Raw genomic sequence first — 18,209 nt, forward strand, 5'->3', positions numbered from 1 at the left:
AAAATGAAGTGTTTGTTGGTGTGCATATCTTATTTGTGGTTGTTTAAGAAAAAACCCAAAACAAATGAGGCGTCTTAAGGAATACATTAAAGTAATATTTGGCAAAACTAAGGCGCTGTTTACAAACCTTAATTTATCATATGTTCTTGAGTAATATATTTAACAAAGCTGAAACATTTTTCCCTATGAATTATGAAAAGTGGGGAGCTCTTTACATAACTTGTTGTGCCGACAGATTTATATGCATCCATCTTCAAGGGTATAATGTTTTGTTTAGAAAAATGCTCTTATTTACAAACAAGTCAATCATTTGGAGTTATTTTGGTTATGTCAGCTTCATGGAACATTTTTATCCAAAATATTCTAACGGTGAAGAATTGGAACTCACTATGTTTTTGATAAGTACATAATATATAGAAGTTCGAAATTTAATTCAACTTTTCATTTAATATACTATTTATATAGTATGTGACATACTCAAAACTTTGTAAATTATATTACCATCTGCAGATTGTTGATGCTAAAAAGAAAAAAAGAAAAGAAAAAGAGGTTTGTGCCTTAGGCATTTTATAGAATGGGTTATACGAGTATTGCATACTTTTTTGCAAGTATCGTGATTTTTTTTTTTCTTTAAGGCAAGGCGTTGGGCAGAACTAATCTGTGGTTTGTATCTGACATATTTCGGCAGATCAAAATTCGACATAAAAATTTTAAAAAGAAGAAGAAAAAAGAATTCCCAAGAGAAACCACCAAATTGACATCCATACCCTGACTCTTTTTGTCTGGCTTGTTAAGAACAAACCACATTTTTCCAAAAAAAAAAAATCATGCTCCTTTTTTTTATTCAAAGGTAGATCACAGCATGATCATAACAACATAATTTTCACGTACTTGAAAACGTAGAGAGTTATCTGGTAGCACATGCCTGAGCTGAACTAACGATAGCTTGATTATGCTTTTGTCCTTTGAACAGTTTTGTGGAACAACTTGATAGATCAGTATTTATGTTCCTATCAGGTATATGAACACAACTCTATCGAGAAAGTTTTTGTGGAAAATGCCACATACTCGATGACTTTATCAGTCCACAGGCGAAATGTTTTTGTCTCTGATAGCAAAGAGAAAAAAAAACAGAAGACGTAGAACAAACATTTTTACTTCTCATACATTTAATGATGAAAACAACAGAAGCAGAAGACATTAGACATCTATCAATATTGAGCAAAAAATGCCCCATGTTTTTACAAAACTTGTTGCAGATTGAGGGCACACTATATGTAAATTGTTTGTAATTGCCAGTACATGATGTACGGAAATAACAATTACAACAGAATTCATTGCATGACTTATCGCCAAAGTCAAAACAAAGTGTAATTTTTAATTTTGTCAATTTTCATTTTTTGAATAAGATCGAAAACGGTGTAAAGCTTCTTTGAATTTTTTTTGTTAACTTTAACAAAAGTTTCTTGCAACTGGGTTTTTTTTATTTCCAGACATATTTGATATTCCTTCAAATATGCTAAATTGAATTATTTAAAAATGCTCTGGCAGGATGAAAAAAAAAAGCTTAATTGCTAGTTAGCAAAAGGTTTCTGCAAAACGGCGCAGTAGGGATGAAAGGAGGAGACAAATTGCCTTTAATTTACCCTGCTAGTCAAGTCTGCAGAAAAAGCTCGCTTTACATAAGGTCCCCAGATCCTATCTTCTAAAGGATCATCAAAGCAAAGGTACATAGCTAGATTTTCCAGATTTGTTGGTATGTGAACATTGGGATTTTCTCCCAACTCAAGTTTCACTCAATTTAATTCCAAATTAAGTGCACTAATATGATTAGGTGAACCATGAACACCTAGTTTTTTCAGAATGGCTATTAAATAAAACTTGTATCAGTAGTGAATTTCATGTTTGATCTCTGAAAAGATTGGAAAAATAGTTAAACAAGATTATGCTGTCCTCAGGTATTCACACAATTTGCAGCCATGACTTTTTTTATTATAGAAGCAATGAAATTATGGGTTTTTGATTTTGTATTTAGATTTAATGTTTGAGGTAATTTAAAGTACTGGTAAGAAAAATTTTACAGGAATAAAAGCTCAAAATATATGACGGTATTTGACAAAACTTCACTCAGTGTTACAAGCACTTTTTTGACAGAGATATATTATAATGGAGAAGAAATGCAAATAGCACTGTCATCAAGAAGATTGGGAAAAACTAATGTTTAGTCCAGATTAGAAACACTCTTCTTTCTCAAATCTATCAGGAAGACCGATCCCCTGTTTGAACACTGGCATTTTGAACGTAGTTTGCAGCAGACGACACATTGTACAATTGGGGTATGGGTGAGACAGTTGGTTGCATGGGTGGGGAGGGAGGGGCCGGAACTACCTCCCTCAGACGGAGATATTCAGGGCTCTCCTGTATAAGGTTGCTGTAGATCTGACTCTCCACTACAGGGGGAGGTTGGGGATTTTGAATGAATACTGCTGGCGAACAGTGAGTCTGACTTTGAACACTGCGACTCAAGTTCTGACTTGAACTGGACAGAGTTTCTGGTGAGTTCATGCGGTTGTTTTCTGCACTGTTCGGCCGGGTGCGATAGATAGTTCTTTTGGTGAACTGAATTCCCACAAAGTCGTCTCTCGCCTCTGGGACGTCCTTGAAACAGTGATAGCGCACAGCATTCTCTACGAGTTCTTGCACTTGGGGAAAGTTTTTGAAGACACCATTTTTTTGCAAGTGATACAGGACTTTTCGGTGTAATAATGGGTAACGAATATTGACTAGAATATCCTCAATGAGATTTTTGTCTGCAAGCTGATTCTTTTTCATCCATTCGGTTGCGGATGTCAATATCACATTCTCCTCAGCGTTGCAGTCATCACATTTCAGCAAGTCGCTAACTAAGTGCCAACTGCACAGAGGCCATCTTTCAGAAGTACTCAAGTCTCGGAATTTGGCACAAAGCACTTTATAACAGAGATCACAAATTTCATCAGAATACAGGTTTCCTTCATAAATGTCACAAATGATGTCTAAAGAAAATCCCCTACATCCATCACTGATATCGATCATATTAAAGAGAATTTGACTGATGTAGCTGTGACAGTGTTGAATCAGGGGTTTGACTTGGTACTTTTCGGCCAGGCTATGTAGGGGAAGGACATAGTCCCTGTGAAGCCACACGGCCCCACTGTAAATGAAGTACAGAAATCGGCTGAACACCATGCTGCACTCGGGTGCTTCCTTCAGACTCAAAACTGGACGAGACTGGGTCTCGCTCGAATGCAGCTCATTCAACATGGTTGCCAGAATCTCGCTTTTTAATCCCAGAATCATCTTATGTCCCCTGAAAACAAACTGTCCATCGTTCACACTAAGAATCACATCGCAAAGAGATTCACTGTCAAACAGAGACTCAAAGGACTGGTTGGTCTTGACTTTCTTGCTTTCAGTGGTCAGGGGCTGACCCTCTGTGACCTCGGGGGCATTTTCCGGAGGCATGGAGGGGTCAGGGTAGTGTTGACCGCTGGGGCTGAATCGCTTCATCCTTTTGATGCGACATCTTAGCTCATCCTGAGCTGGTCTCGTGTGATGATGGGCCAGGGCTGCTGCTTGTTGATTGAGTTGTCACCTGTAAAGAGATTAACAGACCATTAATAATCTGAAGGAAAAACCTGAGTCACATCAGAGCTCAAGAGTCTTTAGAAATACCAGGCCCTGATGAAATCAATGGAGAATAATGAAGATGTAGTGCCACCTTAATTGAGCATGTGTCGGGTGAATGGAACAAATGCATTTAATCAGACGGACAGCGTTTTGCAGGGAGATCTACCTGGGTTTGTATGGACAGGTTTATAAACTACCGTGTCTTATAAAGCCAGCCTCGCAATATAAATAGCACTGCTGCCAATGGGGCTATCTGATTTAAATATTTAATGAAAATTAACTCCTGCCAGGCACAAATGGAGAAAAAAAATTGAAACAGTGGGTGTGGAAGCCATGTTCTAATGTAATTGTGAAAAGCAGTTTAAAGGGAACTTGGGGTAGTGTTTGACATTTTGCATGCCCTTGTGTTTTCTGAACAATAATCATCGGGGATCAGCTGATGACAGATGAAATCCCTTGTTATACAGAGCCACTTGAGGAGATTTATCTAGAGCCTTTAACATGCAGTCGTGACATTCTTTCGGAGGAACCCCTTCTCCCAAATTCGGAGGCTTTTTCTCTCGCTCTTTCTCTCTATCGAGCTGTCATGACTGATCACTGTTTCAACTCACTCCTAATCAGTATTGCATCAACACTTGGCTGCCTACAAAACAATCACAGGGCTATATACAATAACAGCCAAGGGAAAAAGCCCCCATCAACATTTCTGTCCTTACGAAAAAAGAGAGGGAGATAAAACACCTGAATTGCAGGAACCTGTCCAAGAAAAATAATATCTTCTTTTTCGGCACCTCTGACAAGGGGAAAAAAAAATAGGTTCTCTTATTAGTTGATGGGTGCTGCACTTTTGAATAGAATGTGATCTTTGTCTATTTACACAGACCTGAAATATAACTAGGGCTTAGAAAACTCTGGAAATATGAATCCCAAGACCTAATATTTTCCACTTTTTTGTGATAACTTCTGAAGACCCCAATTTAAAAAAAAATGTTTGCAGTGTGTAAAATTTGCAGGAGAATTCAATTTAGAAAAAATATTTCCAATCATTCTTGTGTGACCCTTTCAGCACTTTAGAAAGTAATTGTCATCGACAAAATTGTGAAAATCTGACAAGTCAGAGAAAAATGCATTTTCTTTGGCAAAATCCTGTCAGAAAAATCTAGATTGAGAGAGAAATTATACTGTCAGATGTTCAGTAAATTTCACCATGAACATAATCAATGATGCAATTGTCTTAATGTTGACTAGACTTCTTCTCGGTTTCCAATTAAGCATGAAATATGCAGGGGATTGTCAACTCGTGTCTCATGGGGAAGACACATTGAGAAAAGGCTTTCATCGATAATGACAAATTAAAAAGAAATTGCAATTTGATGTCAGGCATGAGAAATTGAAACAACCTGTTTGTATTAAATTTTATTCAGAGAAAGATAAAAGAGTTACTATCAACATTCAATAACACTTTTTGATTAAAAAAATTAAATTCTTTTTTCTAGCTTTTAAAAATTTTCCCTTTTTATCAATATTTTTTTTTTAAATAAGATTTTGATTCAAAAAACAAATCATTACCTTGAACCATCTTGTCAAACCTAAGTATGGTAAATTGAATTTCCAGTCCTATGGATAAAATATCCTACTGTGTTTGTATCATAGAGCAAAAATATTAAATAAAGCCTGATGAACATAGAAGTGATATATGATTAAGTCACCATTACCTGTGATTGGCTGAACCCAATGACCCAGGGGTCAACTCGACAGAAATATCTCCTGAGTTAACTGACGGTCTCCTAGTCCCCACACCTCTTTCCTTTGTAGTGGGGCTGTGAGGGTATGAATTATGTGTGTGTGTTTCCAAATAAATTCAACTAAGTAATAACTAATGTAATTAGATTTCTACACAGAACATTTATCCTGAAGGGAAATGGATATGTGGTAAAACATTGTCTCGAATCAATTAGTGAGATCGGACGTGTGGCGTAACGCAATATTATTTATTCCCATTCCTACTTGTCAATGGTGTACTAACTTATCAAGGGGCCCTCAGGCAGTAGAGGAACTGGCATTGTCTTCAAGACAAAACTATGCACATTTAAACTTGTAAGACATGTTAATTAGTTGGATTCATCAACATTTGTAATTGCAGCTTCTCCTTTTGGGATGAGAGGGGACAATAAATATGTCATTTTATAGGCTCTAGACAGAGTTTGAATGGCTAGGGGAATCTTCAGCACAGACATTGGGGGTGCAGGGTGTAGCAATTATGGCCAAATAGCTCTTGATTTATTGGCCTAAACTGTTGCATCTGCAGTTAAAATGCAATGATTTACAACGGCTGTGTATAAAGGGGGTAAAGAGAATTGAGCAGTTGCATTTAATAAAGTGTAATTTACAAGCATGTGTAACAGACAGTTGTTTTACTCTTGTTGAGAGAGAGAGAGAGAGAGAGAGAGAGAGAGAGAGAGAGAGAGAGAGAGAGAGAGAGAGAGAGAGTAAACAGGCAAAGTCCTCGAGAGCCATTCATGTCTCTACTTCACAGAGTCCGGAAGTCTGCAATGGTTGTATATAATAATCCCTCTGATAATATTAACAACTCACATCTGCCAGTGGAGATTCAATAAAAATTGGCTCTGTGAAACAAAAAACCAGAATACCACCCATAAGTATCCTAATGGACGCTGGCTCCGGCTCCTAATCTAAGGATCAGACCTCTAGTTGTACTCAGATGAGTACGTCTCGAGATCCATCTCGAGATATCAAGATTGGAATTCTCAAGAAATTATATCAGGAAGAAAAATGGCACAGAAAATGTCAAGCATGTCCTCGTGCGAATTATGAAATATAAGTTGTGTACTCAGGCGATTTCTTAATTCTAGATTGCTCTGTGCGTGCATGTGTAAAAGGGGCACCTTGCCTCCTGAGAATTATTTGAGAGGTGAATGAGAGACAAAAATATGGTCAATTTATTGTGAAATATTAGCTGAACAGGTGAACAAAAATATTAAACAGATGAATTAGCTGAGAAAATACTACAGGTTCTTTTGAAGCTACCAAGTGTTGATATTTTCAAGTTTCTTTGGGGGTGTTGTAATTTTCTCTTTACTAGCATAATCACTTTGACGGTGATATGAAAACCTTGAAATGGGGCTGTTAAATCCAGAGAAAATGGGGTTTTTGTTCTTCCCAGGCAATTAAGAACTGAATATTTCAGTCCTCATTCATCAAGCGGTAATGCCTCGATCAAATTTTTTCTTTAAGACCAAAAAAAAAAAAAAATAATATGGCATGTGTCATGGTCCCGTACAAAGTTATAATCATCTATCATAAATGGGTAATCTATTTGAATATGATGAATTTATCAAATAGATAAAAAAAAAAATAATTTCATAACAGAGACTCTGACACACGAGAGGAAATATTAATCTGTTCTACTAACCTTGTAAAAGCTGTTATTTGTTAAAAGTCCATTTTCACAATAAATATCTCGAGTGTACCTGCGTAACAGGAGCCAGGGTTTGTTTTTGAACAACACACAAGATAAACCCCAGTGAATTAAATGGTTTCTCACTATTTCACCCCTCCTAACCTTACAGTGCCTGTCAATAACCCAATCTCATCAAAGTAATACGAGTTGGCCTGTCATATTTCTTCATAATTTCTCTTGCGGCTTACCCCTAGGAGGTTATTGTGGATCGAGGCAGCCATGCATGCCAACAGAATTATGTCTCCGTTTTAATGCTTACGGTTAAAAAAATCAGTCTGATTAGGGTCAGCTTTTGCCAAATACTGTTATACACGTTATATTCGGTGAAAAAAAAAAATGGGCACGTTATCCACAATATTCAATAGAACAGTGCAGAATGTTTTGGTTTTGTTATTTTCTTTATCCTCCCCAACGCATATTTCTGTCTATACATATTTTCATGTATTTTTTATTTTTAAAGTGCACAATGGCTCCCAGTGGTATTGTGTGGAATATATCGTACAAATATTTCTTTTAATCAGCGGGCTGTGAGATTTCAGTATTGTTTTTTAGGCATTCAGTGATCGGAATGTCTCCACTGAATAGAATGTTCTGAACATTAACAGATTATAAACGCGCAGTATCATCAAAGGCTCGGGGAAAATCATAAACCCAAGTTAAAATTTCAGTAATGGTCGATTTAATTTGTGTTCTAGACTTTGATTTTACTCATCACCACCCTTCTTTAAATAAAAAGTGGTGCCTTAATGCTTATTGATAAACAATGCAATACCCCCCTTTGGTTGTAAGACGATATGGCTCTGTCAAAACTTGACAACCATTTGTCATTAGAATTACGCATTTCATTAGACTGCATTTAGACTGCGACTTAGGTTACCAAGTCATTAAATAATAAAAGCTTAATATGACTTTGCACAAATCCAACACAATTTTAGAGACCTCTTCAAATTGTACTAATGGAGCCATTTGTCCTTTTAAAGTTTTTCTTCAAGGAAAAGACAACATGCATGGGGAAAAATTGCCTCAAATTACCTGATTTAGTTGAGATGAAAAGATGGAACAAATTGCTTGTCATGTAATCGGTTTTATCTCTCCACTTTACACGGTAAAATTGTTCTTCTTCAGGGCTTAAAATTTGAACATAATGATGTTCTTATTTGTATTTCCATACACACCATTGTTTCAGTAGAAAATGAATATGAATACACACTTCCCAGAGACAAATTATGGAAATCCAGTATTATTCCCCCACCTTCACACTAAAATTGTCTTTCTTCAAAGTTTTAGAAAAACAAATATTTTCTCAATTTTGATATCGAAACTTTTAGATCTAGTATGATTGATTTCAAAAATGCCATCTAAGAGTGTCCACCATCTTGATTGCTCTTGGTTTGATTGAGGACAAATTCTAAGACTGACCTGTTATCACCGAGGTGTCATGAGTTCTATGGGTCTCATGTTCCTGCCCCTTTTCAACACAAACTGATAGAAAAATTAGCAAAGTTTGTCAACTAATCACAGGAAGGCCGGAGCATTGACCAGACAGCCGAACTCCGTCTTGCACAATTATAATCTGAGCGTTATCACCTGGACAGAGATAGAGAGCAGTCAGCCCACTTATGTGAAACAGGTATGTCTGGGTCCTGGAGCCAGGAAGGGGATGAAGGTGTGAGGAGCGCAAACAAGCCGAAGCACGAGGCACCCACGGTGGCGTCGAAGGCGAAATTTACAAACTAGATTTAATAGTTCTATTGATGTAACGGCTAGATATCAAGACCTGCGTAAAATGGGTACGTTTCGACCCTTTCTCTTTCACAAGAATGGAGAATAAAAGATATGTTTTAAATTATAGCTAGCTTCCACCCCGAGTATTTAAGTCTGGTTTTTATCAGAGTTAAGGTGAAAGGGGGAAAATTCCGGCTGATTGTCACTAAATGACCCTAGCGACTAGCTGGCTATCTGTGCATATTATCACTCCGTAGATCAGCTCTGTGTTCATTGGGTTTCTTAGTGTGCCACCCAAAAGTCCTCATTTTAAAAAAGAAAAAAGATCAGATTAAATAAGAAGCTATCAAAGAGATCTTGCTTGGCTTTCTATTTTTCTCGTCTACTGAAAGCCGGTCATTTCTGGGGCTCTTGACAATAAGAAGGGGCCTGGAGGTAGGCACAAAAAAGCAAAACGTCTCCCAGAGGAGGGATATTGACTCTGTGTGGAGTTCATTGTCAAGACATTTGCTCAGACCTTCCAGATGAATTGATTTGTAAATAATGCTTGGTTAGGCATTTTCACTGATGATTTACCCTGTTTAGCATTAGTGGATGATTTTTGCCTAGTGTCCACTAAAGCATGGGGATTGAAGTGACGCCATATAATGAAAAAAAGTGATAATCAGAGACGCTATGGGTCTCCATGTTCCATTTTTCTTGTTTAATCTTCTAACATAATATTCGATCTTAGGCGATTTATTATATAGGGTCATTAAATGTGGCTCCGTGAATGGTGTGGAAAAATATTTATATTGGGGTTTGGTATGTAGACAAATGATGTCTGACCGTTACTGCATCATGGGAAGCACTTTTATGAGCCCGAGATTGACCAAATTTATTGATCATAGTTTGTTGGTCCTAGTTGTCTGAAAATTGATATCACATTTAAGTATTTATGTTTGCAATAGTAAGAATATTTACCTTGTCAAGTGGGATAACAGTTTAAGCTCTTTCTGTTGGTGTTGGGATTAGATTGATATGCTTTCATGGCAGGTGTATTTACCAAACAATGGGAGTTCCAGCTCAGTATTTATTTATTTAATAGAAATAATAAGTCAAAAGTAAAGTGGTGGAGTCTTTTAACAAAAATCAATACCAGAGAGAGAGAGAGAGAGAGAGAGAGAGAGAGAGAGAGAGAGAGAGAAAAGGAGAGAGAGAGAGACTTGATATTGATGACTTGTAATGGACCTTGATTTTATATTGTTTTGTACCCAACCTTTTGATTGAACGTGATATACAATCGAAAGAGAACATGTCTTTGCTTTTAACTTCACAAATAACCATTAAAATTGTTGCCCTATTGTCTGTTGTACATATGACACATTTCTAGGCCCACACACCCACAGTGTAAGCCTCCTACCACCCCCTACCCCCACCACCACCACCATCACTACTACCCCCCCCCCCCCCTACACCACCACCACCACCACTAGATTGTAATGAATATGCTCAGTAGATTAATTACAAGCATTATTCCAACATGGAATTTTGAACTGAAGTGGCGTTCAGATTAAAAGACATTGGGTCCAATTTCAGTTACTCATTTACAGAATCCAAATTCTTGCATTCTTTATTGTTGTGTAATGAGGAATATGCAATTGGCTGCAATAACTGTCATAAGCCATGATGTCCAAACAACCCTGCAGTCTGTGTCAGAGGAATGCCAGACAATTTGCTGCAATTGCCTGTTCCTATGGTTCCAGAATGGATGAAGTTGGAGCCCTCGTAAAGATTCCATGTTGGTAAATGTGACATGAAATTATGCTCACTCTAGTGGGGCTTGGTGCGATTTCATCAGGTTTTCAAGAAACTCTTTCTGACAGGCAATGGCAACATTCCCTCTACTCAACACACAATGCTATCTCTTATGAGGGCAATAACAATTGTTGTTGCTTTTTTTTCAGTTCAGTATTCAGGTCTTACAAGATTTCCCTCTTAAATACTTTATGGCTGCAGACGGTGATCTTTGTTCTCTCTGGGTTTTCCTTACGGCCATGAACAGTAGCAATGTTTTTTTTCATGTTTCCTTTGATAAGAAAGTTTCAATGCATTGAAAGTTACCTAACACTTTATTTATGAGATTAAAACAATCTCTACAGCTCTTTTGTTTCTCTGTAATTGATTGCACCAAATTCCATGTTACCAGGGAAAATTGTAAAAGGCCATCGTCAAGGGAAAGATTAGATTTGTTTTTGAATTATATGGAGAAGGGGTTTTCTAAGTTTATCAGCTTCTAATATGTACCCCTCCCATACATAGGTTTTACAGTTTGATAGGGTTAAGTTATTTCTGTTCCATGACAAATGGCTGATAGTCTGACAGAACTTGAAACACAAGTTTAGCAAGTGTGTCCCTCCCTTTTGGTGTCAAGACTTTGAAATATGGAGTTTGTATAGTTGAGAGAGAGAGAGAGAGAGAGAGAGAGAGAGAGAGAGAGAGAGAGAGAGAGAGAGAGAGAGAGAGAGAGAACTTCTGTACAATAATAACTTGAGATCAAAAGATAGTATATTGTTATACCATAAAGGAAGCACATATATACATGCACCATGAATAGTCCCAGAAAAACATTTTCCACCAGATCTTTATCTAATCCACTGCAATCAAGCAGGGTAATCTAGATTTGAGGAGTTAGTTTTGCCTATCTAACTAAGCTCTTTCAGTGGGGGGAATAAAAAATATTTTCTGTGCAATATTCCATGAAATTACAGGAGTTGGAAGAGATTGGTTGCCCTAACGATTGTGTGGGATTTGGTGCTCTGTGAGGGGGCTGCAAATACGACCCAAGTCTTTAATATTCTTGGCTCCGCACTGACCAGGATATAGTCTTTATTGTGGTGTTTCCTTTGAAAAAAGGATTTGGTCGATTTAAGAACTTAAACAAACAGCAGAGAAAATCGGCAAGATAAATCCACTAGAAAATGAGTTTTCCTAATGCACCCTCTCATAGTATTTAAACAAAAATTTTTTTTTTGGTTTGGAAATTTTTTGTTGTTGTTGAAGTTTTGTGCCCTCAGCAATAAGAGGAGATCATGCAGGCTGAATGTTTATCTGTTGGGAGATATGATTATGGTCTTAAAAGTAATCTCTTTTTACTTATGATCATGTACAAGGAGAAGCTTGTTTTCCAATACTTCAGTGTAGAGATCTGAGGAACAAGGAATATCCTTCAGATGGATGTCTAAATCCATCATATTTAAACAGCAGTCAAAATGAAAAGAGTTACTATTGAAGTCTTGTAATGCAAGCTCAGCAGCGTTATAAACATGATAAAAAACGTAACATATATTACCTGTTATGCGTTAAAAAAGTGTAATCCAAGAATTATGAGTGTAAAAGGGGGGGTCCTTAAAAAATAGTCTTTCACTGATAAAACTCGTGGTCGTCCATGTAAACAAATGGCAGGGAGAGAAACTGGAGAGCGGAATGTGATGTTTGTGTTGATTCGCTGAGCACTAATCTCCCGCTCTAGGATAAAACAAGTGGGAGTTTCACCGTTTACTTAATTTAAATATTCCACCACTAGTCCGCTATACCACAGAGTTTGCATTACTCCACTGTCAAAATAAAAAAATATCATGCGTCTTTCCCCTCTTTTAAAAAATAAAGAATAAAAACGCCAAGTGGCTTATCAGTTGTAGATTGAATAATAGAGAATTATCAAGCGTAATGTCATTTTAAAAATGAAGGAAAACTAATCTTATCAGTATTTGTCTAAATTATGGGGGTTAGATCATGAGGTATTTGAAATATTTTATACAAACTGTTGATGGAGATTGATTATTGGTGTGTCAAGAAAAAAAATTAAAAAATTCATGCTTATCCTTGTTTTTAATCTCTATAGTTTCAGAAGTCAGAGAAATGTCATGTGATTACGGTGCTAAGGAGTGTCCTTGAAAATGAATCATGAAAAAGCAGAAGCAAATTAGCAAAATTAAAAAAAAAAGGGGGTGGTGGGGTGCATTGAACCAACAATCAACCAACTTGTTTCTTCCCAAGGTGATATTGAGAAGGCAGGCACTGTTGAACTAAGGGCTCTTTTATTTCCTATTTGTCACTTTATTCAAAGAGTTGCAGAAAAAAGTATTTGATTATTTATGGGGCCATGTTATGTAATGAACGCCAAGTTTGGCAGACAGTTAGGCCTTGTCCATTAGTGTCCCCCCATTTTACTCTCCCTATATTCAATGCTCTCTCATCTGCACTTAGCCACAATCTCATTTGACTGGCAAGTCAGCACCACTAGACTCTGTTTGATGAATGTCATTTAATATCTCATTTTCTGGAAGAAACATGACATGTTATGTAAATCTACCTCTTATGAGATCAATAAATGATATGACTTCATATCTGGAAACCCTCAAGTGTGGAGACAGACTGTTTTTCCTGCCCACCCTAATAAATTATTATACCACAAGCCCTGTCATTAAGGAAACTAATGGAGTTGATTTTTTTTTTTTTTGGTGTTTTTCAGGAAGTTTGTGGATCAATGCTTTGGACCGTTCTCTGCCGGACTGGTGTCCGATGGCGTCTACAGTCGTCTGCTCAAAGAAACGCAGTCCCTACAGAAAGACTTGATGGTTAAAGTCAGAGAGTAAGTCGTCAGGTCAAGGTCATTTACAAGTCAAGGCCAAATACAGGTCAAAGGTTACCACCACTAATAGCCAAATTTCATATTTGAGTCTCAATAAATTTCAATTAATTTTTTTGTTCAAATAGATCACAGTCTCAAGATTTTATATTGAAAATTGGTATGAAGAATTGGGTTGGTGAAAAACCCAAAAGGAATTGAGATGTGTTCATGCAATCACATGTGAAGCAAATTAAATTTCTGACATTTTACACGCTGACTTTTGTTAATCCTAACATCATTTCATCTGAAATTTATTGAGAATAACAGTTGATGATATGCAAAATTTCAAAAATAACATATAGCTTTATGAAAACTTTTAATATTCTTGCCGATATCCTGTTGCATTTGATTGATATTAATGACTCAAAATGTAGTTAAAAGTCTATATTATCTGTCACAAGAAGAAGTTTGAAATATTGGAAAGCTTGCGGGGAAAAGACATTCTCTGCCTGGTTCTGTCTCGCAGAGCATATACCACACACAAATACAGATCAAAATATGATGTAGGAAAATTAATATTGATGGATGAGGTAGCATAAAAATTGTTGCATAACTGAGTTTTCTGGGAATTATGCAAGATATAATGCATGTTTATGACTTTTTATCAGGAGAGAAGCCAAGCTTAATACCGGGTTAATGTCCAACAACAGCGACAAGATTAAACTGCCGGAGAGAGAACTGAAGGTACTGGAGTAGAAATAAAATGTCTGCAGTGGGAAATAACTTCAAATCAACAATGACTTCAAACAGAAAGGGGAAATATTTTAATAAGTAGAGATCAGTTTGAAAGAACAATGTGTTAGAGAGTTAAGATTGTGTACAGTATGTGGGTGGGTGGAATGAGAGAGAGAGAGAGAGAGAGAGAGAGAGAGAGAGAGAGAGAGAGAGAGAGAAACATGAAAACAAACAGAAAACAAAGATCTCTCATAAAATGAGAATGAAAAGTATTTTTTGATAAGTTGGAAAGCAATGAACTAGGGTCATTTGTTTTTAATCATTCTGTGTAAACAACTGAAGGGTTTATTGATCATTCAGTGCAAAACAATCTGTAAAGGACATAACGCATGTTTTGGTTTGATGAAATAAAAAATAAATGACATATATAAGGCTGTATGGTCATAAAAAAATGAAGAAATATCATTACTCTTTTTTGTCTGCTGGGTTAGAAAATATAGCTTAAATATTAAAATGTGTTAATGCTAGAATATTAAGGAGACTTTGAAAGTAAATATCATTGAAACTCAGGAATGACATAAAAGTGATTAATTTGTATGACATAGAAGATCAATTTAGTACATTTTCATGCAGATTTTCTTTTCAAAGTGGTTTTGGTTGTGATAAAATATACTTCATCTGCAAGTACCAAATTGCATCGCACTTTAAAGCTAATTACACTAGATGGTAATTTTTGGGAGTAAGAAACTTGTTTTTGTGATATTTTTAAAAGGGTTTTAATCAGGGGTTAAGGAAATTAGCACCCACACAATCTTCCTAAATATGAAAAGTCTAATCCATCAAAGCAAAGTAAGAAACCTATAAAAATTACAAGGCACTGCAATTTCCTTAAGCTTGATTAGAAATAGGGAGAAAATATCAACTTAAAGAGAACATGCACTTTTGGGTTATCAGATTTAGGAAGTGTAATTGCAGTGAAATTTATTTCTGTCGGAATATCTGTCAGAAAAATATGACGCATTAGCTGTTAAATCATGTATAGAAATCAATTGCAAAAAAATGGTTTGGGAGTTTTATTTCTGGGTTGTGCATGGAAAACCTTTTTAATTTGTAATCTTGTGTAAGATTTCATGCACAAAGGATGAAGAATTTTTCTTCCTTGCCTGAAAGATATATAATACACAACTTTAGACCTTTGGAATGCTTTGAAGACTGTTTACAGATATTGAAGAAGACACAGCTATCTATATGTGACACAAGCCAGTAACAAAAGCAAACATATAATCTTGATGGAGCTGTGAGTTTTAACAGCATGTAATTGAAAGGGTGATAGGTCAGAGTGCCAAGGGTCATAGTGCATATCTGATTGAATGAGAGAGGTTTATAAACAAACTCTTCAATACCAAGAGATAAGAAAAGACAGAATGATGGAAGTTGTTGAACCAATAAAAACAAATGTTTTATTGTCATATATTTCCCCATATCTATAAATTATGTTATCGCTTCCCTAGCTCTTACTGAAAGAAACGAGAACCTTTTTCTTCAGCAACTGTACGGTGTTATGATTTAAAAGACATGTTGAATAACACCGTTATTTTATGAAAGACCGAGGTACATATTTATTGCCGCTTTATGAAAGGCGATTTCCTACTTTGTTATGTAGACAAACACCTGAGGTGATAAAGCCCGAAGTAAAACTTGTCAGAAGTTACGAGTTACAATACCAATTTATCGGTGCTACATGTAGCCATTAGAGCCCCCCTGTACTGAATAGCTTCATTTTATTTCGATGTTGTTTGTGTTTGCAGATAACCATCTTACAAGGAGCAAAGATGCTGGAAAAGTTCTATGTGGAACGCATCTTCCCACTCCTCAATATGACAGAGGAGGAATTCTGGGAGAGAAAACTGCTCGAGTTGAGAGATTGGAGAGGTAAAAAAAAAAAAAAAAATGAATAAAAGAATAAAAATCCCTGTCTTACACTATGGTGATAATACATGTATAGAGAACTTCTATAGAAGGGTCCTTTAAACAATAAAATAAAAGCTAATTAAATGGTATATAAACAAATGAACAATGATAAGAATTGCTCTGTTAATAGTAAGTAATTTTCCTCAATATTTACACAGGGTTACCCCCACTTATACTCCCTCACCCGACCTTTCTTATTAACCCCACATACTTGCTAAATGAGATAGGTAATCTGTGTAGCAGAATACAAAGAAATTGATGACATTGATGCAGTTATTGGCATAGTTGTCCAATTATATGAATAACTAGACACGATCTCGTTGCGAGCAACGAGGAGGTCTTCCGTCTGATTTTAGAATTTGAGATACATGTTCGATCTTGATTTTGCTATTTAACAGCTAAACATGATTTAGAATAGAAAAATGGGGTCTACATTCTAAGGGCCAGATACTATTTTGTTTCAGGTATAAGAGCTTTGTTCAACTAGTGTTTAGAAATTCGTCACCGTTCTTGAGTTTTAGGGGTCAGTCCCTTACCTCCTATAGGAGCCGCTGAACCAAATTTTGAAGGTGGAATTTTGTAAAGTACATCATTTTGAGCATCTTTTCTTCTACACTGCATTTCAAAATATTTTCATTTTTGAGATATAGCTGGTTTATGGACTCATGACCCCTAAAAGATCTTTATTCCATAACACATGAATACATCATTACATTACTTGGATACAGAACTGTAAGATAAACATATTTTCCTCGGTAGCCTTTCATTAAATTTCCCTCAGTAAAGAGCTACAGTTGAAATTTTTAGAGCCCTTTAGTTCCCTCATTCTAGGGATCAGTCCCTTTTTTAATATCAAATAAAAGGTCATTTAAATCTCAACACATTTTGTTCAACAACTGTTTAGAAATTCGTTACCGTTTTTGAGAGATATGGGAAAGAACGTTTAAGGGGCTGATCCCTTAACTCCTTATAGGGGCCGTTTAACGAAATTTTGAAAATTGCATATTATTTAGTACACCATTCTAAGTATCTTTTCTTCTTTACTGCATTTCAAAATATTTTTCCTTTCTGAGATATTGGTGATCAAAATTCTATAATTTTGGCCCTTAAAACCCCCTTATTATGTAACACATGATAAAATCATTACATTGCTTGGATACATAATTGTAAGATAAACATATTTGCTTCTATAACCGTTCACAACATATATCTCAGTAAAGGGCTACAGATAAAAGACTTTAGAGCCCTTTGGTCCCCTAATTTAAGGGGCCAGCATCTTTTTCTCGATATCAAATAAAAGGTCATTTAAATCTCAACACATTATGTTCAACATCTGTTTAGAAATTCATTACCGTTCTTGAGATATATGGGAAAGAACATTTTAGGGGCCGATCCCTTAACTCCTTATAGGGGCCATTTAACGAAATTTTGAAAATTGCATATGATTTGATACACCATTTTGAGCATCTTTTCTTCTATACTGCATTTCAAAATATTTTTCCTTTCTGAGATATATGTGATCAAAATTCTGGACTATTGGCCCCTAAAAACCCCTAATTACGTAACACATGATAAAATCATTACATTGCTTGGATACATAACTGTGAGATAATCATATTTGCTTCTATAATCGTTCACAAAATATCCCCCAGTAAAGGGCTACAAATAAAAGACTTTAGAGCCCTTTGGTCCCCTAATTTTAGGGGCCAGCCCCTTTTTCTTGATATCAAATAAAAGGTAATTTAAATCTCAATACATTTTGTTCAACAACTGTGTAGATATTCATTACCGTTCTTGAGATATATTGGAAAGAACATTTTAGGGGCCGATCCCTTAACTCCTTATAGGGGCCATTTAACGAAATTTTGAAAATTGCATATGATTTAATTCCTCATTCTGAGCATCTTTTCTTCTATACTGCATTTCAAAATATTTTTCCTTTCTGAGATATTGGTGATCAAAATTCTGGACTTTTGGCCCCTAAAAACCCCTAATTACGTAACACATGATAAAATC

General features: G+C 36.1%; 2 protein-coding genes across 13 annotated transcripts in view; one reads left to right on the plus strand and one right to left on the minus strand.

Annotated features, from left to right (window-relative positions):
• Positions 1 to 18,209, plus strand: part of LOC128165435 (uncharacterized) — a 75,635-nt gene that overhangs the window by 46,847 nt on the left and 10,579 nt on the right. For all 5 annotated transcript variants that reach the window (XM_052829963.1, XM_052829959.1, XM_052829961.1 and 2 more), the window contains exons 26-28: positions 13,389 to 13,508; positions 14,156 to 14,231; positions 16,031 to 16,154. In XM_052829963.1, coding sequence (XP_052685923.1) covers positions 13,389 to 13,508; positions 14,156 to 14,231; positions 16,031 to 16,154 — 320 coding nt within the window. The remainder of the gene's footprint in view (positions 1 to 13,388; positions 13,509 to 14,155; positions 14,232 to 16,030; positions 16,155 to 18,209) is intronic.
• On the minus strand, positions 1,139 to 12,505 carry LOC128165438 (BTB/POZ domain-containing protein 17-like). Of its 8 annotated transcripts, none has more exons than XM_052829967.1 (2): positions 12,207 to 12,505; positions 1,139 to 3,634 (listed from the first exon to the last, which is right to left on the minus strand). In XM_052829967.1, exon 2 carries the CDS (start codon positions 3,547 to 3,549, stop codon positions 2,260 to 2,262), a length of 1,290 nt encoding a protein of 429 aa, XP_052685927.1. In that variant the 5' UTR covers positions 3,550 to 3,634; positions 12,207 to 12,505; the 3' UTR covers positions 1,139 to 2,259. The 8 variants fall into 8 exon arrangements, with proteins under 8 accessions (XP_052685927.1, XP_052685930.1, XP_052685934.1 ...); XM_052829970.1 differs by lacking the exon at positions 12,207 to 12,505 and adding an exon at positions 8,183 to 8,724; XM_052829974.1 differs by lacking the exon at positions 12,207 to 12,505 and adding an exon at positions 7,339 to 7,512.

This window comes from Crassostrea angulata, chromosome 10 (genome assembly GCF_025612915.1).
Source record: "Crassostrea angulata isolate pt1a10 chromosome 10, ASM2561291v2, whole genome shotgun sequence".
NCBI classification, from domain to species: Eukaryota; Metazoa; Mollusca; class Bivalvia; order Ostreida; family Ostreidae; genus Magallana; species Magallana angulata.

Excerpts from the sequence above, each read along its gene's own strand:
- LOC128165438 (XM_052829967.1), bottom strand. The coding sequence starts at position 3,549 with ATGAAGCGATTCAGCCCCAGCGGTCAACACTACCCTGACCCCTCCATG.